The sequence below is a fragment of the Manacus candei genome, unplaced genomic scaffold, assembly GCF_025592945.1.
Source record: "Manacus candei isolate 608988 ecotype Guabito, Panama unplaced genomic scaffold, ASM2559294v1 h1tg000011l, whole genome shotgun sequence".
Classification (NCBI taxonomy): domain Eukaryota; kingdom Metazoa; phylum Chordata; class Aves; order Passeriformes; family Pipridae; genus Manacus; species Manacus candei.
Window position 1 is genome coordinate 8,961,432 of NW_026138059.1, and position 27,563 is coordinate 8,988,994.

General features: G+C 34.9%; 1 protein-coding gene across 2 annotated transcripts in view; it reads right to left on the bottom strand.

Moving 5' to 3' along the window:
- The window catches only part of SNTG2 (syntrophin gamma 2), a 146,528-nt gene that overhangs the window by 16,253 nt on the left and 102,712 nt on the right, over positions 1-27,563 (bottom strand). For both annotated transcript variants that reach the window (XM_051778116.1, XM_051778117.1), the window contains exons 12-14: positions 20,222-20,338; positions 12,410-12,481; positions 8,233-8,442 (exon numbers count right to left, since the gene is read on the bottom strand). In XM_051778116.1, coding sequence (XP_051634076.1) covers positions 8,233-8,442; positions 12,410-12,481; positions 20,222-20,338 — 399 coding nt within the window. The remainder of the gene's footprint in view (positions 1-8,232; positions 8,443-12,409; positions 12,482-20,221; positions 20,339-27,563) is intronic.

Genomic DNA, 27,563 nt, shown 5'->3' on the forward strand with positions numbered 1-27,563 from the left:
AAACACAGTGACAGTGAGGGAAAAAAATTTTATCAACAGCAGACAGTTTGGAACACAGATTCTTGCATGAAGACTTTGTATAGCTTTTTATAGTTTTTTACAAGCTATTAAGTCAGACAGCAGTGACAGGAGTAAGGTGTATTAATGCATCCAATGTATTTACCATTCAGTTTGGTAAAAGCCTTAATATGGAAGCAGCTAGGTCAAGAAAAAGCCTTTTTGAAAATTTGAATTTCAGCATAAAAAAACATCTAAGTAGAACGTGGAGATGAAGATAGGAGCAACTAGAGTTATTATGGTTGTATTGAGAAATATATCTCAGCCCACATACAGAGAGTTTACTAGGAGGCAAAATTAAAACCCATAATTCAGAGCACAGCCTGCAAAATCTTCTACAACAGTCTTTTTGCATAGAATTACTTGTGCTAAGCAGAATTGCTTTTTAAACTCTTTAAAACCACAAAATAATTGAATTAAAAATGCATATGTTTTGGCTTTCTGATATTTAAAAAACCTCTGTTATTTTAGGATAAAATATTTTATATCACCTTTTAAGTAAAACTTTCGGGAGACATTTACAAAGTACATTAAAAGCCTACTCACTCTGAATCTGCATTACATATGAGAAAATGAAACAACAATGAATCTGACATTCATCAAAAGCAGAAGAGTGTCCAGAAATTTCATCCAGAACACACTTCCAAAGCTCAAGTGTATTCCTGTTCCAGATAACTGTGAAAAAGGAACAGTGAAACAATGTCTTTGAGCGTGATCAAATGAATATCACCTTGACTTAAAAAACATGGCAGATCCACTCATTGGCCCATTCCTTTAAGGAATTCATCATGTCACAATTAAAAGGTTACAGAGATGTTATAATTATGTATAGATACAAATAAAACCACTTAATTGAAACAAACCAGATCTGATTAAAAATCTTTTACATTCCTCCAAGTCCTGCTGTTGCTGCAGTCAAAGGAATTGCATCTTAATGCCCTAAAATGACTCTTTTTTTAAAATACTTTGCTCGATATTAGTACAAAAAAGTACATTCTCTTGTAAATGATAGTGCTGTAATCTGATGATTTCAAGAAGACATTATAGTTTTGTTTTTTAAACACTGATGAACATTTGTGGTTCAGCATACATGCAAGAGACACTCTGGCATTAAAAGTAAGATTTTTAAAGTACTCAAATAACAGCTCATTATATTTTCATTATAATTTTCAAAGGAAGTTTCCATTATTTCAGTAGAAGTGGGGCCAGCTCAGTGCTTTTAGAAAATAATGCCTATTCTTAATATATCTGCATTTTAAATGCTGGCTTTCTCAGGATATTGCTAAGCTCAGAACTTTTGCCTTTAGTGCATCTACTGAAATAACTACCTGATCTAATCTATTTGTAATTTTTAATTCGTAATGCTCATGACACTAACTGCAGCTAAGTGCAAAAATGGTTTGCTTAGTTGAGCTCTCCTTGGACAGCCTGCCTTTTCAGGAACATTCAGCATCACTGAGATTAGGCATTAAACCACCATTCCAGAGAGACAAAGGCTACATGCACCTGTGGGCTGAAGCAAATTTTCCTCCATAGAGAATTGTGTTCCTACAGAAAGACTGAGGTCAACTTGTAGGTTCAGCTATTGCTTGGCAAGACAAGCAGATAATGCAGATGTGGATGCCTACTCTTGGCCATGGCAATCTCTCTGTGATATGAACTGATGGCTACTGTAAATCTGACAGAAGGAAGACTTGCTACCTCCTCTGCTGAACATGCAGACTATGGCACAAATTTATTATAGGAAAAGGCAGTGAGATAAATAGAGGAAAGAGGATAAAATCTAAGGGCAGCAGCTTAGCAATGATTATCTCCTAGGAGGCAAAATTTAAAATGTGTGTTCTTTAGCCCTGGCTTATGTCAGGAAGACATTGTGCTTCTTCATCTCTGAGTTTGAGCAATAGCTTCACGGTTTTGTAGCAACTCATTTTTCCACAAAGAAAACCAAGATTCAACAGTGACTTGAATGTTAACAGTTTCCTACCTGTAGATTGTCCCAAGTATATTTTCACATACCTGAGGCAGATTCTCAGTGGCAATCACAGTAATCAGGTTGGTACCATTTGTTTTAAAAGAACCAGAGGAACTCTACTGGTTTACTTCAGCAAAGACAATGACTTTGTTTTGATACAGTTTGTTATTATATAATGAAGTCTTTTTCTTCTCCGGTGATTTATAAATTCTGGAATTTCACTGTTGAAAAGGGATTTTAATCAGAAATACCAACAAGAGACGTTCCTGAGTAAAAAAATTCAGTTTTGAATCAATGATGCTTCAATGGGATTTTGTTTTTCTGCTTGATTCTTTTAAAGGAATCTAATAAAGGTGGAGAGTAATAGGGAATGCCAACTTTTAGAAACATAAAATCAAATATAAAAAAATCTAGATATTACTCTACAGGTAATATTACTGTATAAATTTGGAATCCCATGACAGTAACTTCTTGACAGATTTAAAAGAATCATAGAATGATTTGTGTTCTAAACAACCTGCCATGGGCAGGGACACCTTCCACTAGACCAGGTTGCTCAGGGTTTCATTCAACCTGGCCTTGAACACTTTCAGAGATGGGGCATCCACAACTGCTCTGTGCAACCTGTTCTAATGCCTCACCACCCTCACAGCAGAGAATTCATTCCTAATATGTAATCTAAGCCTGCACTCTTTCAATAGAAATTTTTCATAATTTAAAAATATATTACTATTTTTAGTAAAGGTCATTTTTTTCATATTAATCATGTTTAATATACAGAATATAGAAACAAGTTTGATTTCAATAGCTTTGTAAATGGTAAATTCTCTTTTTAAAAAAATTTGTAATAGGTGCACTGCTTGATTTTCATCTGTTATCTGAATTGTTAAATTATTAGTAATTTAACAATTGCGAATGTATTTACGATTAATCTCTATAGCTCTCAGTATCTTTCTTTGTGTTGGAGAATGGTGGGTTTTTTGCATCACTGTGAAAATTAATTAGAATCTAACAGCATTTCTAAAGATGACCAGTTAAATTGGAATTGGAATAAGCTTTCTGTACATAATGAAAACAATCTAAAATTTAATTGTGTAATTAAACTGAGTGCTTCTTATAACGAACTGGTATCTTTTAACGACACTATAAATCCAACCTAATCCAAATGCTATTTAATATCTCACCTGAATGCAATGAGGATATTCCGTTTTCTTATATGTTTGCCTCAGAAATTAGTTCTGAAATTAGTGTATTTCCATTCCTACATATAATTCTGTTTCATATGTGCTTTGTGATCATCACAGAATAAAAAAGTAAGATAGCATTGCCAACTGTATTTAATATTTTTGCATTTTAAATATATTATTCGCAGGTCACAAGGCTTACACTGTGATCAACCAATCCTGTTTTACTCGTCTTCTCAGTTCACCATGAAGAATTAATAGATTCATAAGCCAGAAATGACAAATAGTTCTTATTCAGACCGCCCAATTTCTGTTAGATTTTGTTAATTTAAGTGGACTTCTTTTGCTCAGTCTGAGGGTGATTTAGACTACTGTTTCTAGAGAACTATATAACTCCCAAAGATGCCTAGAAAAAATGAGTGTGTTTGTTTTGATGGTAGAGTTACTGAGACAGCCAAAGTGTCCTGAGCATCTTAGAAATCTGAAGATTTAGGTAAGCTGAGATAGAAAGAAAAGTAGAAAGATAACTAATCTCTGACCAAGTCCCAGTGAGGACATGGTCCCTAAGATCTATTCTGATTACATCTAACTTGAGTTGTAGTAGGACCAATTCAAAATGTCACTGAAAAATGACTAGAAAACACATTTTGTGTAATTTTCCAGGAAGGAGACCCAGGAACTGAACTTCTTTTTAGGCTGCCTGGATCTGAATATCACAAACACTTCACTTTTCTTGAGATCCAAAATCTTCAATTGGACTTTTACCTTTCATGATAAAAAATAGTTTCAGGTGGGGCTAATTCCACACTTACATGCAGTTTGGCCGCCGTGCAAGGAAGGCAAGGAATATGCATTCCTGACCACCACATATCAATATTTACATTCTTAGTGGCTTGTTGAATGCTCAACTTTAAGCAAATACAAAGGTACATTGCTAAATATGCATTGATATTCGGTTGCACAAAAAAATTGTTTAGAAGCCATTTGAACTTTTATGCAAAGAATTTTCCCATTTGGCTCCTAATTTTGAAATAACGAGGAATTTATTGTTATCTCCAGTGGACAAAGAATAAACATGCAAATACATAAATTAATTTTGACTCTTTCTGGAGCTGCTAAAGATATTCTACTACAGTGATATTCATAGAATATAGTCAACTAAATGAGAAAAAATACCAGTTTCCTTGAAAGGTTATTGAAATCAGTTAAAAATATTCTATTAACTTCTTTATGTTTTGATTTAGTTCTAGTGAATCCTTTCAGAGGATTTTTAACAATCAATAACATGGTAGATTCCTCAGGTATTTCATATAGATCAGCCCAGAAAACACATAGTGTATAGAGGGAAATGTAAAGTCTGGGGAAGGAAGATGGTGAACTAAGTATACTGTAAGGTATGTCATTCTCATGTGCAACATTCATTATTTTTTTTTTTTGTTTCATTTTATTTTATTTGTAAGGTATATTCTTCACAGGGGGAATCTGTGTCATTCCAGGAACATGAATTTTACTGCTAACATTTCTCTTAGCACAATACCTTCATATCCCTGACCTCACCAAATATAGATTATAATTTTATTATTCCCAAGGTTTATTTGTCTGTCAAGATGAGCCCTTAAAACCACAGAAAAAATCAGAAGGAAGTTCACTAGAAGTACTTACCTTTAAGCACAGAAAGTAACTAGGCAGCGAAACTCCTTGAATATTCTGTTATAACTGAGTGGAATCCAACCTATTTTAATTCTTGGATTAACTCATATTAAACAACAATTTTTTTGTTCAAGCAAAGCAAATGGCTTCATGACACTAGGTTATTCAACTGTATGAAGACTGGAAAAAACTTGTAGCATCTGCATCACAGCTGGAAGCATGGCGGGAAAACTTTCTTTTGTGTTAGAATTGCAAGTGAGGAGAGTAGGTAACCATGTCTCATCACTATATACCAACTGCAGGTATTTTGGAAATGCTGTGGTAGATGAGTTTCCATGCATGTTTTTTTTCAGTCTCCTGAGAGTTCTTCCATTTGTGAAGCAGATTCCTCTTTGTCTTCTTCCAGCCATGTAACTAAGCTTAAATGCAAAAGGTTTCAAGATGCCAAAATTGCTGTTTTTTCTGCAGCAGACAGTGAAACATATCACTGTCACTCTTTTCTCTGTCCACTGCCAGATAATTTATCCTCCTCCATCCTCCTGTTGAACAGAACTGATCCAAATCATCCCTTTGAGATGTTTCTGCATTAATTTAACAATCACATAAGACTCAGGTGAGTCAATATAATTTCCTTTTGAAAGAACAGTCTGAGGCAAGGGAAGAATACTGATTAAGTAATTTAAAAAAGATATCATTGAAAAAACATGGAATAAAATCCCATAGTATTGACAAGACCAACCAAAACAGTCAAAGAATTTGTAAGAGCTCTGGAAAATGTGCTAGCTTTTTATTTTTAAAGATTGTCTACACTGTAAAAACTTGGAGAAAAAAAGGACATAAATTACTTAATCTGAGCGTCATTTACTGGTCCTGCACTCTTTCGGATGTTCCAGATGAGACAAATATTCTTGCTAGGATTTGTGGGAGAAGATTTATCTTCAAGTTATGATTCAGAGGACTTCACTGCCTATCTTCCTCCATGGCAATACTGACTGTTATTACCAGCCTCATGGAAATACTTTTTACAGTACTTTTTCCCCCTTTCAACTGCCTTTCTGTCATACTTCTATCACATTTTTATTGCCCCCATCTGTCCAAGTTACGCCAGCAGCAACTACAGTAGTTCTTCCAGTAAAAAAACACATATATTTCTAGCACATGGATTTAAAGTGTTTTCTTGCTGTCATTGCTCTAAATCAACTAATTTCATCAGGGTCACTGAATTTCACAGTTTCTTAGAATAGGGCTTTAAGACAGCTGAGAGGGGAATAGTATTGTGAGGGGGGTTTCTTCCTGCTTTATTGTATTCTTTCTGTCATCTAACGCTGCTGCCATCTTCAGAAGAAAAGTATAACAAAAGCCCACACAACATGGGCAGCTAAAATTCAAAAGGACCACTGCACCTTAAAAATTCTTTTCATAAACTGTATAAGGATGGAATCTTCTTAGAAATATAGCTCTTATTATAGAAACACCAAACACAAAGGATATGAACAGGACAAGGTTAGCAACAACTCATAGGCATAATCCTAACACCAGTAAACAGAACCAAACCACATTTAAATAAGACTGGCTGAAATGACACAGTGCAATCTAACACCTGCCATGAATCTTGCCCAATCATTTATGAATAAAAAAGAATTTCCAAAATTCTCCAAAAGAAAGAACTTTAATGGACAATTTAACATACTAACAGACACCCTAACACATCTTCAGTTTTCCAGATACTGAAATGCCAGTTCTTTTTCTATGGCTTGAAATAATCTATATAATATTAAGTTGCACCTCATTCGTGCTGCTTCTGACATACTTCTGAAAAGAAAGGTATTCACAGTGGCATTTATATTTTGAAGGAAGAAAGAAAATACTGGAGTCAGAAGACTTTTCACTGCTGGAGAGTGACCGTAGCACTCTGCACCCTACTGACATAGTGGTTTATAGTGAAGTTGAATCTATCCAACTGTGTGAGAGAAAATTAAGATACGGAACACACATATGGAGATTTAAACACTGTAATCAGGATTTTATTTGAACACCTCTCCTGGAGGTTTCAGATAGGTTAAACTGCAGCTGCAGGAAATAGTAACATCTTTTGAGTGAAATGAGTCTAGAAGATTGTTGGATTCAAATCACAAAAGATCATTCTACAAGCAAAGAATAATTCCTTAAGATTGTTACAATATAAAAGAATAACAAGTTTTGAGATTTAACAGTGAATATTCCAAAATCTAACCAAATATAGAACCAGCTAATCTCCACCCTTGTTATACTTAATTTTAATTATATGTTATCTGTTTTTTATATGGATAATAAATAGGAGAATTAAATGACTGGACAAACAGTTGTATCATAATTTCTTGAAGAATTCATGTAAGAAAATACTTTATGAATTTTCCATATGCATTATTAATCCTTCCCTGATGCCCAGCAATTTTTCAGGAAGAATCAATTTTTTTCCTGAAAAACTGCATCCCTTCTCAGAAGTGCAGGAGCAAGAGCATTACCATTACCAACTCTTCTTTTGTTACTCCATCAGTCTGAAGAGACAAATAGAATGGTTCTAAGCAAGTACCTTGTCAGAACCCAGAAACTTCATTAGAATCCCACCTGTGCTGGGACTCCTTGGTCCTTGCAAACTGTGCTAATGCAATGCTGTGATCCAGTGTTCTCAGTATTTCAAACATTTCTAGGAGGTTCCTGCAAACCTGAGCATACCAAATCAAATTTGCATCTGTGCTAAACTGTGTAAACATGTTTTTAATTGGAGAAGGCCTATCCATACACTCCCATACCTTCAGTTCACTTGAGAGTATGGATCTAGATTTACTAGCCGGTAGAAAGTGATAATTTGCTGTTTAATTTTGAGAATTTAAGACTATCACAAACTTTCCTTTGGCTTTCATGTTGAGTGTTCAAACACAATCTCAATTCACAATTAACAATATAACAGAAAAATAGTTCTTCTTTCAAAAGAGAACAATTAGGTAAAACATAACGTATTTATCTTACGTGAGAGAAAAATAAGCTTTCTGGAAGAAAATGTTCAAGGTGGTCTAAATAAACTCCAGAGAATTTTCCAGTAGTAAAATTTATTCATTTTCAGTTTGTGATAATCAAGGTCAACTTACTACTTCCAATTTTTAAGCTGTCATAACATGCTCACTGACTGCTATTACATAGTCATTGACAAAAAAAATTGATATGATGATGAAGCTTTCAGAAGCCTTCAGTGTATTAAAATGTACTTAGATCCTTAGTCATGGAGGGTATCAACCTAATGCAGTTATTAAACAGACAAATAACCTAAACATTTGTTATACTTATTTTACCGATGAAATGGCTCCAGGATTTAAATTATTCATTACTTACCCCGGTTCTTTGAACTTCCAAGAAAATTGCTCTTTGAAATGATTTCTCCCACACTGCCAATTCACTGCCCAGTTCTACATTGAAATAATGACTCTTGCCATGTCCAGCCATAACACTGAAACAATACAGCCTCTGGTCTTCAAGATCAAAGTCCTGATGAATACCTAAATACATGTTTGCTTGTAGCCAGCAATCATCAGCAAGCCAGAGCTGAAAGACATGTTGCAGTATGTGATTGTCTTCTGTAAGTGATGGGTATGTTATGGCATAATGGCATTAATTACCTTGAAGAAATGGTCTAAGAATTAAGTAATAATGTCAAAGACTTTTCTCTTTGCTTCTTATTCACTCTACCCTGTATCACATAATCCAAGCTACTTCTGCAGTTTCAAAAATACTGTCAAAAATTACCTAAGCAATACATACAGAATTTAAAATGAGTTTATACCAACATATTGTTTACAATGAAAAGGAAGGAAATCCCTGAACTCTTTGAATACAATTGGAGAGCTGTGTGCCAGCTCTACAGGAGACCATAATTCAGCCATTCTAATTGGGTTCCAATATGCTAAACCCCAAGGAATGAATGCAGTAATTTATCAAGTACCAAGGACTAACTAATTCTGGAAATGACAACATAAGCATGTCCCGTGATAGCCTCAATGCTGTTCTGTGACTACAAGGAGAACGAAGCGAAATCCTGCCATCACCTTCAAGATAATGAAGAGAAACTTCACATTAAACTTTCATAATAAAAATATCTCTGTAATAGAATGTTTTGTAAATGAAAACAAATTCATATAAGAAACTTCCCTAATATTTCAAGACTTCATTGATTAGCATAAATATAGAGAAAAACAAAACTAAATAAAAAAGCTATTACTTACACATCTAGCTATTTTCACAGCCTAAATTTTGAAATTACACATATTTTGAAATTTCTGTTTATCAGATAGGGCCCTTTCCTATTTCCTTTTCTTTATGATATCATGGGGCAGAAAGAACAAAATAATTAGCAATGAAAATTATATTATTTTCCAAAGTCACTCACAAACAGAATTGTTTTTCTCTAACACTACAGTTTAGGTTTGGAAGACTTGACTCTAGTGAAGCAGATCTGAGGTAGAAGCAGTCATGTTTGAACTGGATCTAGGTGTCTTTGAAAAGACTAGCATGCGGCTTTGTGCTGTACCCAAGTCCTAGAATCTTGTAGTCAGGATAAGCTGAATAAAGGTTTACAATTTAGTTTTCTATCCTCTACTAGCCTATCATTGCCTGTTGAGGTTAGTTGAAACTCTATGCACATGAAAATGAACAACTAAAATTTTAGCATCAAAGTGTAATTTAAAATATTCTGATACAGGTAAAATTAATGTTCAGGGGCTTGTGTCCCTCCTGTTCTATATGCACACTCAAGTATACTCATAGGGCAGCAGTGAAGATCCACTGTTTAGTAACAAAAAGCAGAGGAAAGAAATGCTCTGCTACCACACCCTCCTCTGTGTACTGCTCTCATATTCATAAACAGAATCAAAATACTCAGACTGGAACTGAAAATTTTGCTTGTGCTGGTGAATTACTGACTAACATAAAGCTGGTACATGCAATCTCATGTAATTTACTCAATTCTAGCCTGAGGAGCTATGGGTGTTTCATGGGGCACCTTGTATACAGCACTTTGTTGACAAAATTGGCCCTGCAGCTACCTGAGAGAAGAGAATTGAGGAAACTCAGAGCTCTTTCACAACACTCCTTTGGACTGTGGAAAAGGAAGTTGAACAAAATACTGCATATGTTCTGGTGTTCAGTTGCTATGGAGTGACAGGTATTACATCTGCTTCACAGCTTGCTGCAGCATATACTGCATATAGTTGGTAGACTATTATATTAATATTTTGTAATTTTTATCTGAAAATACCAGGCAATAAAAGAAAATAAAATGTTTTTAAGACAGCTGGCTTTTAAAAATTTGTCTAATATTCTTGCCCTAGAAACAAGTTCCAATAAAAATGAATTATGAGGCAAGATATAGGAATAAACATCTGTGATAAAAGATTTTACATTTTCAATTATCTGTTTTTTATCACCAAATGTCCACGAATATGCAAGGCATGTTATATATATGTGAGTTTTAATTCACATATTTGCATATGCATGTTTGTCTATGCAAACAGGTGTATTTATACAAATGTATACACACATACAAATCTAATATATATCGAACATTTTGTTTCAAAATATAAATTCCATATGGGGTTCTAATTTTCCATGCTTAACTTTGTGACATAATAAACATAGATGAGAAGCTTACAGTTAGATATGTAATAAGAGCACCTCTCCTTCAAATCTATCTTTCATAAGAAGAAACAATAGCATACTCTACCACAGTTCTGTGCTAATTCTAACCAGCTTCTGAAAATCCTTAAGACCCTCCCCAAACAGGAGTTTTTACAACATAACTCTATCTTTCATAGGCAATGCAGAAATCTTAATCCCTTAAGATTTTTTCCTATCTTTTTGGATTTGCTCAGTTTGTCTCACTGCCATTTATATCAAAGAATCAACATAAAAGAGGTTAAAGAGTTGAACTTGGGCTTTTACACTTTAGCTAACATATTCATGAAGACTGGCAATTAAGCATTCATTTATTAAAATGTCAAGAACATTAAAGATTTGAATTTTTGATAGTTTATTTGCCCACTTCTTTTTCTTAATGAAAAAGTATCACAGAAGTTGCTTTAAGGACAGAATATCCTTGAAATTACCATAATATTCAAGAAAGGACTGAGTTTAAGCAGTAATATTTAAAGGAGAAAAAAACAAAACCAAAACTCAAGCCACAGCAAAATCTTTTCAAAAGGCATACTGAGTATACATTTCATTGGTGCCTGATATATTTATCAGCAAACAGTAAAATTTAAAAAATATTAAGCCTTTTGTTGATGTCTCAGTGATGGGCAGGACCTGCAGTTGCCCACATAAACTCAGTTGTATGGCTGTGCTCCTGTGTCTTGCACTGTGGAGCTGAGGTCTAGTCCTGAACTCCAGGCCTGTTGTTTTTCCTGTTATGGCACTGACCAAAATCCTTCCTTCCTATGTCCTGAGTAACTGAATAACAAAATAAAAAAACAACACAAAGCAAAACAAGCCAACCAACTAACCAAAAAAACCCACAACATCAAAACAAGATCCAAAAACAACCACAAAACCCAAAACAAAACAAAAACCCCTCACCAAAACCATATGCACTTCTCCTTCAGTGCAGGATCTGGATAGGTAAAAGGGCAACAAGCTGCCTTTTCCACAGCATGAGTACATGGTCAAAAGAGAAAGGACAGCAGCCACTGAGAAGTAAAGCTGAGCTGTAATTTTTGAGTGAAACAGTATTTTATCTGAAAAGATGAATTTTTATTTTTTTCCCTGAAAATATATTTGACTTTACTCTCCTAGACAAATAGGCTCTCATCTAGCATTATCTCACCTCCAAAGCAGTTTTTGATTAGGTGGTAGAAAACAAAATTAATCTATCTGATGCAATTTATCAGAAAATATATTCTGCAACTCAATTATTTGATTTTTTTACCCCAACTTCTTGCTTGGGACAAACTAGACAGAAGACATGATTCTATCAAGTTGGGGGAAGAAAATGAATTCTATGGAATACAAATCCAACATGTTGCCCTTTGTAAGGTAAAACCTACTGTACTATTACTTACTGTAATACTTGCAAATTACAAACGATATAACGAGGACATAATTTTGTATTTTTAATTACTGAAATTAAATAAAGATATTTTTATATAGAACAAAAAATACAGCAAGAGTATTTTCCACCATGTTTGCCCAAAAATCTGAGTCACTAAGAAAAAATAGGCTTATGCTTGTTATGCCTAGCTGTGTGTCTCACTGATACTTCATACAACCAACTCTAATACTGAAAACTTTCTTCAATATGAAAGCATTTGAGTAACTTGCTCACCTGGAGCTTAATCCATTTTCCATATGCTCTTCTACTTGCACAGCTAATGTACTAGAGATTACAAACAGTTTTTATAAAAACAGATGAACTATTTGAATGTTAGTTACTCCTAGTTAAGATTACCTTGAGCTTATCATCAACACGAAAAAACAAGCTTTCTTTACTAAATAATACCACTGTAATCATTAGAAAACCTACCTTGTGAATTTTAAATAGAACCTCACAGAGGTTATAGATTTTTTCAGCTCGTACCCAGTCTAGTGTGCTTACCTATAACATCAAAAGAAAATATTGTCAACACATTATTTATTCAAAAATCTTGTAGAGATGAAAAAAACTAAAAAGATTTCACCCATCATTATTCTACTGGATGCTTAAATACAGGCACATTGCTACACTTAATATCCAGCATTATAAAATACTGTCAAATACTATTCAATTTTTACAGAAACAGTAGTCTTAGTGTAATTAAAAGATACTAAAAAATTTAATTGAATTTTTTACCAGTATTATGGAAAGCTCTTTTCAATCTCTGTGGTAAGTTACATGAGCATATTTATTTTTCAAGATGCTAACACAGAGAATTCAGAGTTTCAAACACAAAGTCATTCAGCGTCATGTCTCAATCTTAAAAAAATCTTGCAACAAAGAGAACAAGATGTATTCCTAAATTCAGGTCCGAGTTTACATGCATTAGAGAGGCAAAAACTCAGTATTTATTCTAAATAGGACTATGTAACTGAAATATTTGAAATTAAGAACCATGTCAACCATGTGCTTAATAATAAAAAAACACCTATTTTTTCTTTTCTTTTGATTTTATTACTTAATCCTGTTGACATGACAGGTTGTTAAAACTTGACAGTAAGAATGACATTTAAAGTTTTTACCAAAATTCTACTTTGTGATACAATGTGATAATCTGTTTTCTTTTGAAAACAGTACCTAGCCTATTTAGTTCAAGAAAGCAAAAAAGAACTTATACACAGGAAAAATTCAAGGGGAATACACATTATTTTTGCTTATATATTTTAGAGCAAAATTCTAGCTCTTGGGGAATGCTAATGCAGGAATGGCTGCAGAGATATGTGAAGAATTTGACTAAGTTGTAACTCTTAGGTCTTTAGCACATGGAAATTACTGTCTTGATAACTCTAATAGCAACTAGGATATTTTAAAATTCTAGAGCTGATAGAGCTTTGTCCTGTTCCTGCCTTCCACCCAAAAGGAAAAAAGTGAAAAAATCAAATTAAAACTATTTAGGTAAAGCAAAATTTTGTTGTAAAACGTCTGGCTTATGTGGATGAAACTTAACTAGGAAAAACCTATGAAATTCAATAACAGATTCTTTTTCTCTGTGTTCAGAATAGCACATAGTTCACCCATAAAACCCAATATTGTTCCTGATGATTTGCATGGAGATCAGCATGTTTTGGTTTTTTAAAATTTATTTTAAAGTTTAATTTTCAGGTTTTTTTCAAATCTAAGCCATTAAACCGAATTGTAACAAAATGACAAGAATCTAAACCACAACTTAATCTGCTGTTTATGAATTTGGTTTTAGTGACACAGGCTATAACCTAAAAACTCTTGAGATATGAATGTACTTTCATTTGCCCATATAATTTGTTTTGATTCCTGAAGATTATTTAAACTGTTGAGATTCTTTGCTGCTATTAATGATGGACAATGATGACACCGCTGTGCCATTAAATTCACTCTGAATACCTCAGACTTCTTCCCATTATCCTGTGCATCTCTTTGATCTTTTGATGCTGTGTAACCTCTTATGACTTCTTCAGAAAAGATAGCTAGTGATGATAATAACTGTATATAAGCCAAGATTCTGTTTTACTGTGTATGTCAGAGAAAGGCTACCACACTTAAAGAGTGAAACAGTCTAAATATCATTGCAAGGTGATCAGAACACAAATGACATGTCGAGAGGAATTTGAAGGAGGCAAAACAAACGTACTACAAAGGAATAGTAGAATCTAAAGAGACAGTAGAGTAGAATCTAAAGAGACATTACTCATAGTTTTATCAGAACTATCATAGTATGTCTAAGTCTAAAATGTTATTATTATAGACTGCATTGCTTTTTAAAAAAATCATGAATAATCATATACTTCTAGTCAAGGAGAAAAGTTGGAAATAATCCGAAAAGTTCATGAAAAGGGCACTATCCTTCATTGGATTTAAAGAATGTTTCAGTTTATTGTAGGTTATCCATCATCACATATTTAGTACCTGGGTAACAAGTAACTAAGATAAATGAGATCCTGAAGTATATTTCTTAGGTAATAAAATAGTTCTTCTCATTATTTCCCCTTGGAACTGTTCCTGTAGGTGTTCTATAAATTGCAGTTTCTTGGGATTATTTCGGCATGACAATATAATTATTTTTTATGAAGTATTTGACAAAATGTTTCAAAAAGGCATATTCAGAATAGATAAAAAATAACACATTTTTAAACAGATAAAACAGAGCTGATCAAAAAGATAACAAAAAATGAACAAAGATATAAAAATAGGAATGTGAAGTTACAATTTTAAGCACATAATGAGAGACTGAAATAAGCATGTAGAGTTACAGAAGTTCCAAGTGGTGCAGAAGTACTTTTTACTTTAGCATGAGTTTCTGCAATTTCCTCATGTTTTAAAAAATGGCATTACAGTAAGTTCTGAAAATAAATAAATTAGTAAAATCTAGTTTTACTTAGTTAGACCAGGTGATCTCGGCATCAGTTCATGCTCATATTCCAAATATACTTAGTTTTAAATGTGTGTGTTAATCACTGGCTTTTCTTAAAAAGTCATGGTTTAAAATAGAGAGAAAAGAGTAAACTAATTTTAACAAACACATGCAGTAAACAACAAACTCAAGAAGTTACTCCCTAGGCAAGAGTTCTGTTATTATAAAATAGGTATAAAAGACTCTCATGCCTGTTCAGAGCTCACCATTAAATAAAGAAACATGGTGTGAACGTAAAAGAGTCACACTTCAAAACTTGCTAAAGTCAAAATGAACATAACATACTCTTCGATTTTCTCTGAACACTGAATCTGATTCTAGAATTCTCCAGAGCCCCTCAAAATATTAAAAAAACAATGAATAAATTTAAAGAATAAAACTTAAGGGAAAAAAGATCACAGTGTCTATAATATTTACTACTGAAATACAGAGGATGCTGCATTATCTGAGAATTAAGCAGAAGTATCCTATCTGCCTAAAAGTACTAGAAAGGTCTAGGGAGAAGTAACGTCTAGTTAAACAGTAATTAGTTTCACTATTTTCTTCACTCCTCAATGGAAAAAGAAAATGAAGCAAAAATAATTAAAAACAAAATTAGAAGATATTAAAAAGGAAAAGAAGAAAGTAAGACATGTTCCTGAGATGAATTATGACATGGCATTATAAGAATCCAAAGACGCCCAAATCAACTCAAAACTGCATAGTGCAAAACACACACTACAGTGCAGTCAGATCTGGCAAATATGTGAACAAGATAAAGACTTGGGTGTAAAGTTAGAAAGTTCACCAAAAGCATTCATGGTCAAGTCTATGCCCTTCAGATCATTGCCACCTCTCTCCTAATATGTTACATTGACATAATGCATAATGTAAATTACCAGTATTTAGAACTTACACAGCAGTACTCTCTAATATTAAAACACTGCTTGAGTGAATTACATCATGCAATCTTCTCTTCTCTGTACTGTCTGTCAAAGGTAGAACTACTTCTGTTATTTTCATATTATTCTCATATTTGTTCTTTTCTTAAAACTCCAAGCAGCACATGCAGTGATTGCCTAGTTGCCTTCATGTAAATCACTTCAGTGCTATTTATTTAATCACATTGAAAAAGATAGTTTTCTAATATAAGGGTTACACAGTAGATCCAAAGATACGGTTGTTTGAAGACTTTAATTGAAAAACTCTAATGAACTACGAGGAAGACATAAAAAATGAAACACTATAAACATCTCCTGCATATAGCCCATATTCCATAAAAACAAACTATTCAATTTTTTTTTTCTGGAAATTTTCAATGACATATAAAATAGTTCTATTTTGAATGACAATTTTGAATACTTTCTCCTCAATTTCTACTAGAATAAAAATTCAGGACATTTTCAATATCTGAAAATTGTCAGGAATTATACAGATACTTTTAGAATGTAATAAAATACTGCTTGCATATTAAAAGAATAATTTCTATTTGTTCAATGGTGTTTTTCAGATATGCAGCTTTCAGAAATGTGTCACAATTGTAATATAGCAATCTGTAAATGAAATCTGTAAATATCTTAAATACAGTCAGATAAGCCTCTTCAGGGATGCAGAAAGACCATTCTCTGTTAATCACATCATTCTTGATACATACTCCTATGGTAAAGCTTCTACATTTTTGGAAACAGCATCTGAGATATCGCAGAAATAATGTATAAATAGAATATTACTTGCCATAGTGATTTCTTTCATATTATAATACCCACATTTTTCCACAATTTTCTTTATTTTTGCTCATGGTAACTATGTTATCCATTCTTATGAAAGCTAGCAGCTGCATTTGCATTTACATTCACGTCATCTTTTACACACAATGGAATTAAAAAGAGTGGAAATTCTACTAGAGCCCTTTACAGGCAGTAGTAAAGTTACAGATAAGAATAAGTGTAGAACTTATAGGTCATCTGCTCTGTGTACACTACATTGATACTCTCATATGCTACATTGATTCATTAAGTATCTCTAGAAATTGTGAAAGAGGTCTATGCACAGCTACAGAGCTGGGACATGTGACATGGAACCAGTGTCAGGGCACAGCGTGGATTGGTGGCTCCCTGGATGCCATTGGAGCTCCCTTGAGGTCCGTCAGGGTAGGGTCCTTGCCAGCTAATTCCCATCCCATCACCCTGCAGTGGGCTGATCCCGTCCAACAGCTAAACACACCCACAGCTGCTCACTAACTCCCTGTCCCCTGCCATGGGGTGAGGGAGACAATAGGAAGAGCAAAATTAAGAAAAATTCTTGAGGTAAGATAAAGACAGTTTAATAAGTGATGGAAAGAAAAAGAAATCAATTGAAGCAAAGGTGATTGCACACTGCTCATCCAAGGCAGACCAATGCCCAGCCAATGGCTACTTTTGAAGACCAAATCCCCATTTTTTATCACAGAGCATGATGTCTTATGGTATGTGATATCCCTTTTGGCCTATTTGGGTCAGCTGTCCTGGCTGTGTCTCCCCCCCACTCCCTGCCTTGCCCACCCCCAGGCTGCTTGCTGGGGGGTGCAACAGCTTGCAACAGAAAGGCTGTACAAGCACTGTTCAGTATTAGCCCAAACACTGGTGTGTTAGCACCGCCTTGGCCACAAACAAGAAACCCACTGCCACACGGGCTGCTATGAAGAGAGTGACCTCCATCCCAGCCAGGCCCAGTACATGTCCCAGCCAGGAGCATGGCAGCCAGGGGGACTGGGACATCCCCAACTCTGGGCACCAGGCATCTCCTTGGGAGCAGGGATGGGCTGAGGCCAGGCCTAGACATGGGCTGCTGGGTGGCCCTGGCTCACTGGGGCTCATGGCTGGGCAGGACAGGGCTGTTAAGCTGGAGACTGGCCCTGCTGCACTGGTGGGGCTGCAATGGGATCCTGGGCTGTGGGAAGGTTGGGGTGAGCCCCAGGGAAGGGGGTCAGCAAAAGCCAGGGCTCAAGGTGCCCTCAGGAGACTGATAATCAGCTTCAAAGTGTGTCTTCGATCTGTGTTTGAATTCTTCAGGTGGGTGGTTGCTGGGGTTCTTTTTGGTTTTTGCTTGTTTGTTTGTTTGGAGGTTTTGTTTGGTTTTTTTTCCCTCTGATAAAAACCATCTGCAGAACGATTAAAAAGCAACAAAACTGGTCAACAGCTTTTATGACTTAAAGACTGTGACACTTACTGGTGTATCATAGTATTGGGATGACATAACACATTGACCAAAGGGGTCCCTTTTGTTCATGTTTTTGAAAGCCACTGTTTCTACAAAAAAAAAATAAATTGTGCAGAAACATGGCAAAGTGTATCAGATTCTGTTAAGTAACATTGTACTAACACCACCAGTCATCCTCCCTTGTCTGTTCTTAACAGAATACTGAACATGGTAAATGAAGTTGTTTATTCTGAAGTTGTTAGTATCATGTAGATGGATAGTTCTAGTTATATCAAAAATGTATCTTAAAAATAGGTTAAAATTTATAGAGGAAAAGCATTCATGGGGTGTGTTAATTATTTGTTTAATATTTCTGCACTGTTTTTACATTTTAATTGGATGGTAGTAATTTACTCAAATTTTAGTTCCTCGGCTTAACATATTAAAACCCCAAGTTTTAGAGGGGGAGAACCCCTGATTTTCTCAAATGTCTTGTCTCATTTTAAAAGGAATATTACTGGCTATTTTAAAATGCTTGAAGTTGATAGGAATCACTGGATTAAGAATTTCAATCTAGAGAGGGGAAAATTTTACTTATAGCATTTCATTGAGGTTCATAAATAACTTTTGAAAAGTATGTGCTTCTCAAAGGTACTGTAGGGTCAGATTTTCTTTGGATCACCAGACAAAACTGTGAGACTGACCATCTTCTGAGAAAAACTGTAAGCAAGTTGTATAATTGAAATGGCATTCTAATTACACATTTTATTCTTTTTCATTTGTTTAAAGCAAAGATTCTCCAGAGAAAAAAAGAAAGAAGGGATTAAACATTACCATGTGGTAAGTATAGGTCACTCTTCTCTAACAGTGTAGAATTCTACAGCTCATTTCTGTTTCATTCTTTTAAACTAATTTTTAGAAAAGTATTAGGTACGTCATCTGTGAAACAGAATTCTTGTTACTAGGTACGTAAATTACCCAAGCAAGACTTTTTCAGGCTATACACTTAGCATTGGATTCTCCGTAATACTTTAATCCCTTGCCTGTGTGAAAAATCCACAAGTATTTGTGGTGTTTATTTCATGATGTATTTTGTCTTTAAGAAAACAGAGTAACTCCTAACTCATATACAAATACCTTAGAATAAATAAGGTAAGAAACATTAGGCCTAACTGAAGCCAGACAAGACCTAGAAAACAGGTAGAGAGCTAAAATCATTCTAAGCAGAATATAGGAATAAGTAGAATATAAAAATATAAGCAGAATATAAAAATATAAGTATAAATGAAAGCACAAAGAACCTTGCCAATACTTAGCTAGGATGCACTGCCAGAACTTAGGATAGAGGTTAGATGGTACTGTACACTGAAAGAATGCACACACACACCCAACCTGAGTAAGATAAGGGGGTAAAATAAGACTTGGGTCCAAGAATCTTGCAGAATACACCCTTAAGTCTGCCAAAATCAAGAAAGTTGAAAAGTTCAGCCGAGGAAGAGGAGTAAAAACGACCACCAAAGGATGAAGAAACAGCAACGACACTCCTGAATTCTCCCCAAATTGAAGACCCCGACTCCGCCCAGACTCCGCCTATTATGAATATTGTAATCAGATGTTGCAATTACATGAATATTAATGTAAACATGTTGCAATCACCTGTAAAAATGGTATAAAAACCTGTAAATTCACTGGAGAGGTAGAGCAGTTTTGTCCAGCGCGAGCCAGCTGCTCTCTAACGTTGCCTAATAAATATACCTCGCTGCTTAAAGACTAACTTTTGTCTCTGAGCAGTTCTCTGCGCCTTTTTGGTGGCAAAATTGGTATCATAACCACCCAAAGGAAAACCTGACCTTGGCAACTTCAAAAAGCAAAACACTCCCTATCAGGAATTCTTTAAACTATCCAGGTACAGTAAGATTTTCAGAGGACCTTGAAAGAGGCTAAATTTCTAAAGCTTATTGAAATTCAGTGGCATCTCTGGCTTTAACTTATTTTGAAATCTCAGCTGACAACTTCACTTGATAAAGGAAGACAAACCCAGACATAACCAACATATATCCATTTACAATGAAACTGCCACAAAAATATTAATTTTTTACCGGTGGAGTGCTGAAAATATAGAAGGACGAACCCTTCAGTGCCAGAAACTTGAATTTGTAGAGTTGAGATGAATCAGTTCCTTCAAGTCTCTCATTTACCCATCCCATATGTATGACCTGTAAAAGAAAATAATTGAACATTAAACCTCTATTTTTAAGTGGATCATAAGAGTGGTTTTATTAGAATGGGATGCGTCATACCCTTCACATTTGCCTTCCCACCACTTGAATATTCCTGAAGCATATAGTATTGTGGCAGTGTGTCAGAAGTCCCTGAAGAGAATTAAACTTACAGTCCTGGTAGTCTGAATCTTATCTGAAATAATCACAGTTTTAAAAGTCACCTATGTATCTCAAAGCAGACTCTCGCTTGAGCCAGCAGAAATCTATGTGTACAGAAGTACTTCAGGCAGTTTATAAAAACCATGATCCTATATTATCTATAGCAGTGTCAAAACTTGGAAATACTGACATTTCTATTCCATGTACCTCTGAAGAAATACACCTGAACAAATCACTAGATATATCAAATCAAACAGCTTTCTCTAGGTTCATGTTTGCCACTGTTAACAAAGTCTTTGCTGCACTTATCGTCTTTCAGAGTTTATATATTTTTTTCATATACGCTTTATCTAGGTTCTCATAGAATTAGATGTCAAATTCAGTGGTTACAAAACTTTAACAGTGTTACAATGCATACCTTTATTTTTCAGAAAAATTAATGCTAAGAAAAAATAAAATTAAGAAGTAAGACTGCATGCTTCCTCTTTGAGGTAGCATGCAAATTTATAAAGGAATAATGTCATAGCGTGGTAGCAGAATATAGTGAATGTAAAACAACAAGCGAAAAACATTCTAGGCTCCATTGGGCATACTTTAAGAGGAAAATACTGCTCATGAAACAGGTATTTAAATCTAGACTGAGTCACCAATCCGAATGTACGATTCTTGCTGATAAGCTTGCTTATTTTCAATTAAGGTTACACCTACAGGCAGTAATGATTTACACAGGGGCAGATATGTCAAAGCACTAGCTAATAGTATAGATGAATGTTTATACTCTTATATCATGAAAACCTCACACATTGTTTTCTAATGTTGGTATTTAATGTCTCAGTTATGTCTCATCAATCAATTTATCAATAAATTAATAATAAATCACTATGTTGAGCCAGACAATCCTTCTCTATACTGCATTAACATTTTAAGGAGATCTAAGAAACAGTACAATAAATACAGTAGCCCTTCCAGTTCTTATTTGCTATTCTGTAAATTTAATAACTTTCACTAAAAGATTGTTTCTACAGCAGTCAGCAAAAGTGTCAAAACAGTATATTCAGAAACCTCAGCACTTTAACAAAATATACTACATTATTGTTTATATTCTATTACAATTTATATTATATATTCAGTTTATTAGGGTGGTAATATAATATCAAATAATACAAACAAAAAGAATGATGTTCAAATCACAGCACATGACCAGTACTATATTTTCCTTTACATTTCTAAAGTCATAGTTGCTGACTTGCAAATTGACACCACTTATTATGGCAACCTGAAAAGTAAGTGCTAATGAATATGAAAGAGGAAGAGGAAAAGACTAAGCAAAAGATATTTAAAAAGAGAAAGAATTTATTAAGAAAAAAAAGAAACGAGAAGTTAAAATTAAAATAACAAAAGCAAGTACACTATACAAGTTTATAAAGAGAGGGAAACAATTACAAAATACTTGTGAGAAAAAAATTTAAAGAAAAGAGAATTCCAAATGTATGTTTGTCCATAAAATTGCCTATACAAAGTCCCCAAAAAGTAAAGAATGAAAACAAAAGAATTTTATTTATCAGAAACAGTGTTTGATTAACTTATGCATATACTGATAAAATAATAAAATTATGTATTTTTAACAGATATATATAAAAAATATATATATTTTTAATTTCTTTCCACACAACTTTCTTATTGACTGGTTTATTTAATGGTTGTTTAGACCACAGAAATGGAGAAATAATAATTATTCAGTTCCACAAAAGCAAACAAGTGTTGGTACTTAATCATCATCATCATCATCATCATCATCATCATCATCATCATCATCATCATCTGTTCATACATGGGTTACTGAGAGTTTAATTGGATCTTAGTATGTGGGTGGGAATATTAGTCCTGGGACAAAAACTGTTCAGTTATTTGGATCAAAACCTTCCATTTGAAGTGTTTAGGAGCGCTGATAAGGCACAACACTACAAACTGTCCCATTCTCAGCATTGCTTTCACTGCCATTCAAAGCTACATGGAAAACTACCCATATACCATTGATGTATTATTAAGTTTCTAACATGTTCTAACACACTTTCCAAAAGTTCCAGTAGGAAGAAAATGAGCAATGGCATTCATTATGACGAGATAAAACAAGTCACTAACAAAATGTAATCCAATCATAGCAGATAAATGAAAGTTCTTATTTACACTTATTGATTTTCTACAGCAATAGAGCATCTGGGTGCTGCAAAGACTAGAAACTTAGCATGTATTAAATTTAATAAAGCAGTCAGTACATTTTGTATATAGTACTTTAAATTAAATAGGTATGAAAAGTAAATGATGCAAAACACTGCAGAGGGAACTGAAGAAAGAAAATCAAGGAGATCTCTATGTATGACATGTCAGAACGGACGGTTACGCTTACGTAATTAAAGTGGGATAAGAATCTACAAGAGACGCCAGCTTGACCTGCAAGTTAGCAACCAGTGTTGTGCCATGAGGTACAATGGAACAATAACAAATTAAGAAAGCAAAGAGAAGTACATCTTGAGGGAGCTTTAGTAATTTTTTGTTTTTTTTTTTCCAAAGCAAGTGTTAGATGGCATATTTTGAAAGGTATAGATAAAGGCAGTATTCAGGGGAACTGGATCCAGGTCAGACCTCTTCAGCACTTCTACAGTATGTCAGTTTTCAAAGTGGACAATTTATATCTATTATTGGATTATGCAACAAAATCTGTACAACCAAATCCATATAATACTGTTTAAAATATTGTAATGTCAAGAATTGTCATAAACCTTGCTGGAATCAAGATCTGTTGCAGTACACATTCACAAGATACATTACATGATCACAGGAGAAAATTAGATTGTTTGACACTATTTATTATTGACAAATCTTTCAGGGTGGTTATTCATTTGTTATCTTGCTGCTCCACATACATATTTTGTTTTATTTCAAATTTCTTTATACAGATTGAAGTCAAATTGACTAGTCTCTAACTATCCAACTTCTCTTTCTTTATTCATTAACAGTCATGACGTTTGCCCTTCCCTTATCTTTTGAGATGCCACCTGTGAGACACAAATTCCCTGAAATAATCATGATAAAAGTTTTAGTCTTAAAAATATAAAAAATCCAGGAAACAAAATAAGAAATCTTGCAAGTATTTTTACCTATGCAGAGATAGAATTGCCTAATTTGCTTTAATAAAAAATAAAGAGCAATTCAGCAGCGTGTGTTTTTTGAAAATTGAGTCCCAAATCCGATAACACAGAATAAAGTGCTTTCAAATAATCTCTAGAGTATTATAACAAATTATACTAAGCAGAAACAAAAGTTATGATGCATAGATGCTGTGTGTTTCATCATCAACACAGGTTACATAAACACTTAGCACCTGACTTCAGCAGTGGTACTTACTTAACACCTTTCAGATTTGTGTAATCCCTACGTATTTCTTAAGACCTTGTAGTCCTTGACATAGAATAATTAGCATGACATGTCCTGGGATAACTAGAACTCTCCAAACAATTCCAATGGACAGTCTGGGATTTTAGCACTGTTGGAAATAATTTCCAATAGGCAGTTTGAATGCAGACACCCTGCTTTGGTGGACGAAAAGAATTTAAAAGTGTGGAATTAGCTAGACAATGCCAATTAGCTTCATGAACTGGTACCATTTATTTTAACAGTATAAATATGTTAATAATAACTACAACTACTACTACCTTTCCTTACCTCCAAATTTGAATAACAGTCATAGGACAAAGTCATAGAATCCTAGAATACTCTGAGTTGGAAGGGATCCATAAGGATCACTGAAGTCCAACTTACAGCCCTGCACAGGACCACCCCAAGAATCACACCATGTTTGTTTGACATCTTTTGGCAAAGAGACACTTAAATACAACTGGTTTAGACCCAAGAACCTTAGTCCTTTCTGATTTTCTTTATCTAGATGCCTACAGAATTCCTCACGGTCTGGAGATTCAGCTTCCAGGAAAACCAGTTAGGGGCAATATGAAAAACAAAGAAAGCTCGGTTTAGCAAAGTAATTTTTTATGTTCTTGATGACCCTGAATCCTAGATTGCTAACGTCCTATGAAAAAATAATCTGAATGAAACCTATCCACATCCAGCCTTGTCCCTTTATGAATGATTAAGTTGGACTCTAAAGGCAATGAAGAAAACTCACCACAGGTAACACATTAATGAAACTGCTTAATTCTTCAGGAATGTCCGCGCTCAGAAGCAAAGATAAATTTTCAGTTATCACCAATTTTACTTCAAGGCAGCTCTTCAAGTGACCTTCAATCTCTTAAGGTTATCCGTTCTCTAAATTTTAAATCAATTGCATTAATAAGAGCTATTCAGATCCGTACAAACATGTAACTGACATTAATAGGCTCCATTAACCTAGGACAGAACAAGACCTCTTCTGCTTTCAGTTACTTTCACCAAGTTTTATATCATGCCTTTGTGAAATATATATATGAAAGATTCATAATTTGCTTGTTTTTAAAGCAAATTTTCACAGGACCTATAAATTTTGAATTGTTCAAATTTGCTCCTTTAATATTTTTACGTTTGCTAGTTTTATTTCCTTGATCTGCCAAAATTCATTATAAACTTATTTTTTCTCACTTTTTGGCAGAGAAAAATCCAATGTTTGTTTTTATCAGTTCTATCTTAAATTTTCATCTTCTGAAATTAGGGTCCTAATTGTATCATCCCTTCTATTTATATTAGGAATGGAAAAAGTGGGATAGATTTGTATCGCCTAACTTTAGACACCTACTTTAGACGATATGCTAAGAGGCAAGTCAAGACAGTAAAAGTGGCTCCTATAAAGGATGATTGAAAGTGTTGATATCAAGTTTCACATTTGAACAGCTCTCTGGAATAGAATAATTTTCTGCACTGAATATCTAGGCAGTTTATAGATACTAGCCTGTTTATTTAGGAAATCAAATTATGTAGGTTGTATGACTGTCCTCAATACTTCTTAAAAATTGAGGGAGAGTATGTCTTCCTTTTTTCACCTAAACTTATTATATGTGCCCAAACTGATAAGAAAAAACTTTTAATTGTTACTAAAGTACTTGCAGTAGACAGTTCATGCAACAAAGGATATCCAAATTAAATACCTTTTCCCCTGACACTCATAATCACCTGTTTTTCATATCAGTCTAATTAATAATTAAAAGCCAAGGCAAAGAAAGTAATTAAATCATAAAATTATACAATAGTTGAGGTTTAAAGGGAGCTTAAATGTCATTTAGGTCAACCCCACTGCAGTAAGCAGGGACATCTTCAACTAGATCAGGTTGCTCAGAGACTAACCTGACCTTGAATGTTTCCAGCCATGGGGCATCCCCTGCCTCTCTGGGAAACCTGTGCCAGGGCTTTACCACCCTCAATGTGAAAAAACTTCTTCCTTAGGGCTAATCTGAATCAATCCTCTTTCAGTTTAAAATTATTACCCCTTGTCCTATCACAACAGGTCTTGCTAAATAGTTTGTCCCAATCATTCTTATAGGTCCCCTTTTACATACTGGAAGGCTGCAATAAGGTCACCCTGGAGCCTTCTCTTCTCTAGGCTGAACAGCTCCCCCTCTTTCAATCTTTTCTATAGGAGAGGTGTTCCATCCCTTTGATCATCTTTGTGGCCCTCTTCTGGATCTGTTAGAACAGATCCATGTCCTTCTTGAACAGGATGCATCACTCTAGGTGGGGCTCTCGAGCAGAACAGAGGAGCAGAATCAACTCCCCTGACCTTCTGGCACTCTATTTTAGATGCAGCCCAGGACATGTTTGGCTTTCTGGGCTGCAGGTGCACATTGTTGGGTCATGTCCAGCCTCTCATCCACCAGCACCCCCAATTTCTTCTTGACAGGGCTGCTCTCAATCCATTCATTCCCCAGCCTGTATTGATACTGGGGATTATCTTGACCCAGGTAAAGGACCTGGCACTTGGTTTTGCTGAACCCCCTGAAGTTCCCACAGGCCCACTTCTCAAGCTTGTCCAGGTCCCTCTGGATGGCATTCTGTCCTTCAGGTACGTCAACCACACCACACAACTTGGTGTTTTCTGCAAACTTGCTGAGGGCACACTCATCAAGTTTATGTCACTGACGAAGACATTAAACAGTACAGTACAGACCTCTGGGGGACACCACTTGTCAGTGATGTCCATTGGAACACTGAGCCATTGACTACTATCCTCTGGATCCAACCATCCAACGAATTCCTTATCAGCTGGACAGTCCACCCATCAAATCCATCTCCCTCCAATTTAGACAGGAGGATGTTGTGGGGGACTGTGTCAAAGGCATTCCAGAAGTCTAGATAAATAACACCTGGAGCCCTTCCTTGTTCCCTGATGTAGTCACCTTACCATAGAAGGCTATAGGGTTGGTCAGGCAGGACTTGCCCTCTGTGAAGGCATGCTGGCTGTCTCAAATCACCTCCCTGTCCTCCAAGTGCCTTATCACAGCTTCTAGGAGGATCTGTTCCATGATCTTCCCAGGAACAGAGGTGAGGTTGACATGTAGGTAGTTCCTGGGTTCCTCCTTTATATCATGTTTAAAAATGGGTGCAGTGTTTCCCTTTTTCCAGTCATCTGGGACTTCACCCTACTGACATGAAATTTCAGATATCATGGAGAGTGGTTTGGCAACTCAATCAGCCAATTCTCTCAGGACTCTGGGATGCATCTCATCAGGCCCCATAGACTTACTTATATGTGTTCAGGTTCCTCAAGTGGTCATGAAACTGATCCTTCCTTACAGTGGGAGGGACTTTGCTCTCCCATTCCCCACCTTGCAGCCCATCCTCTTGCAAGGTGTTGGAAGAGAGATTGCCAGTGAAGACTAAATGTTAAATTCTTATATGGAATAGGTATTTATTTTGGTTTTAGGGGTGACTTTATTATCTATTATACACAGAATTGAAGTCTGTAGCGAGTTTTGAGGCATATTTTTTCAAAGGATTAACCCAAATATAAGAAAACAGTTTCCTGTGTAAGAAAATGTCAATGCTTAAATATTTTAATAACTTCTGGGAAAGCCTAAAT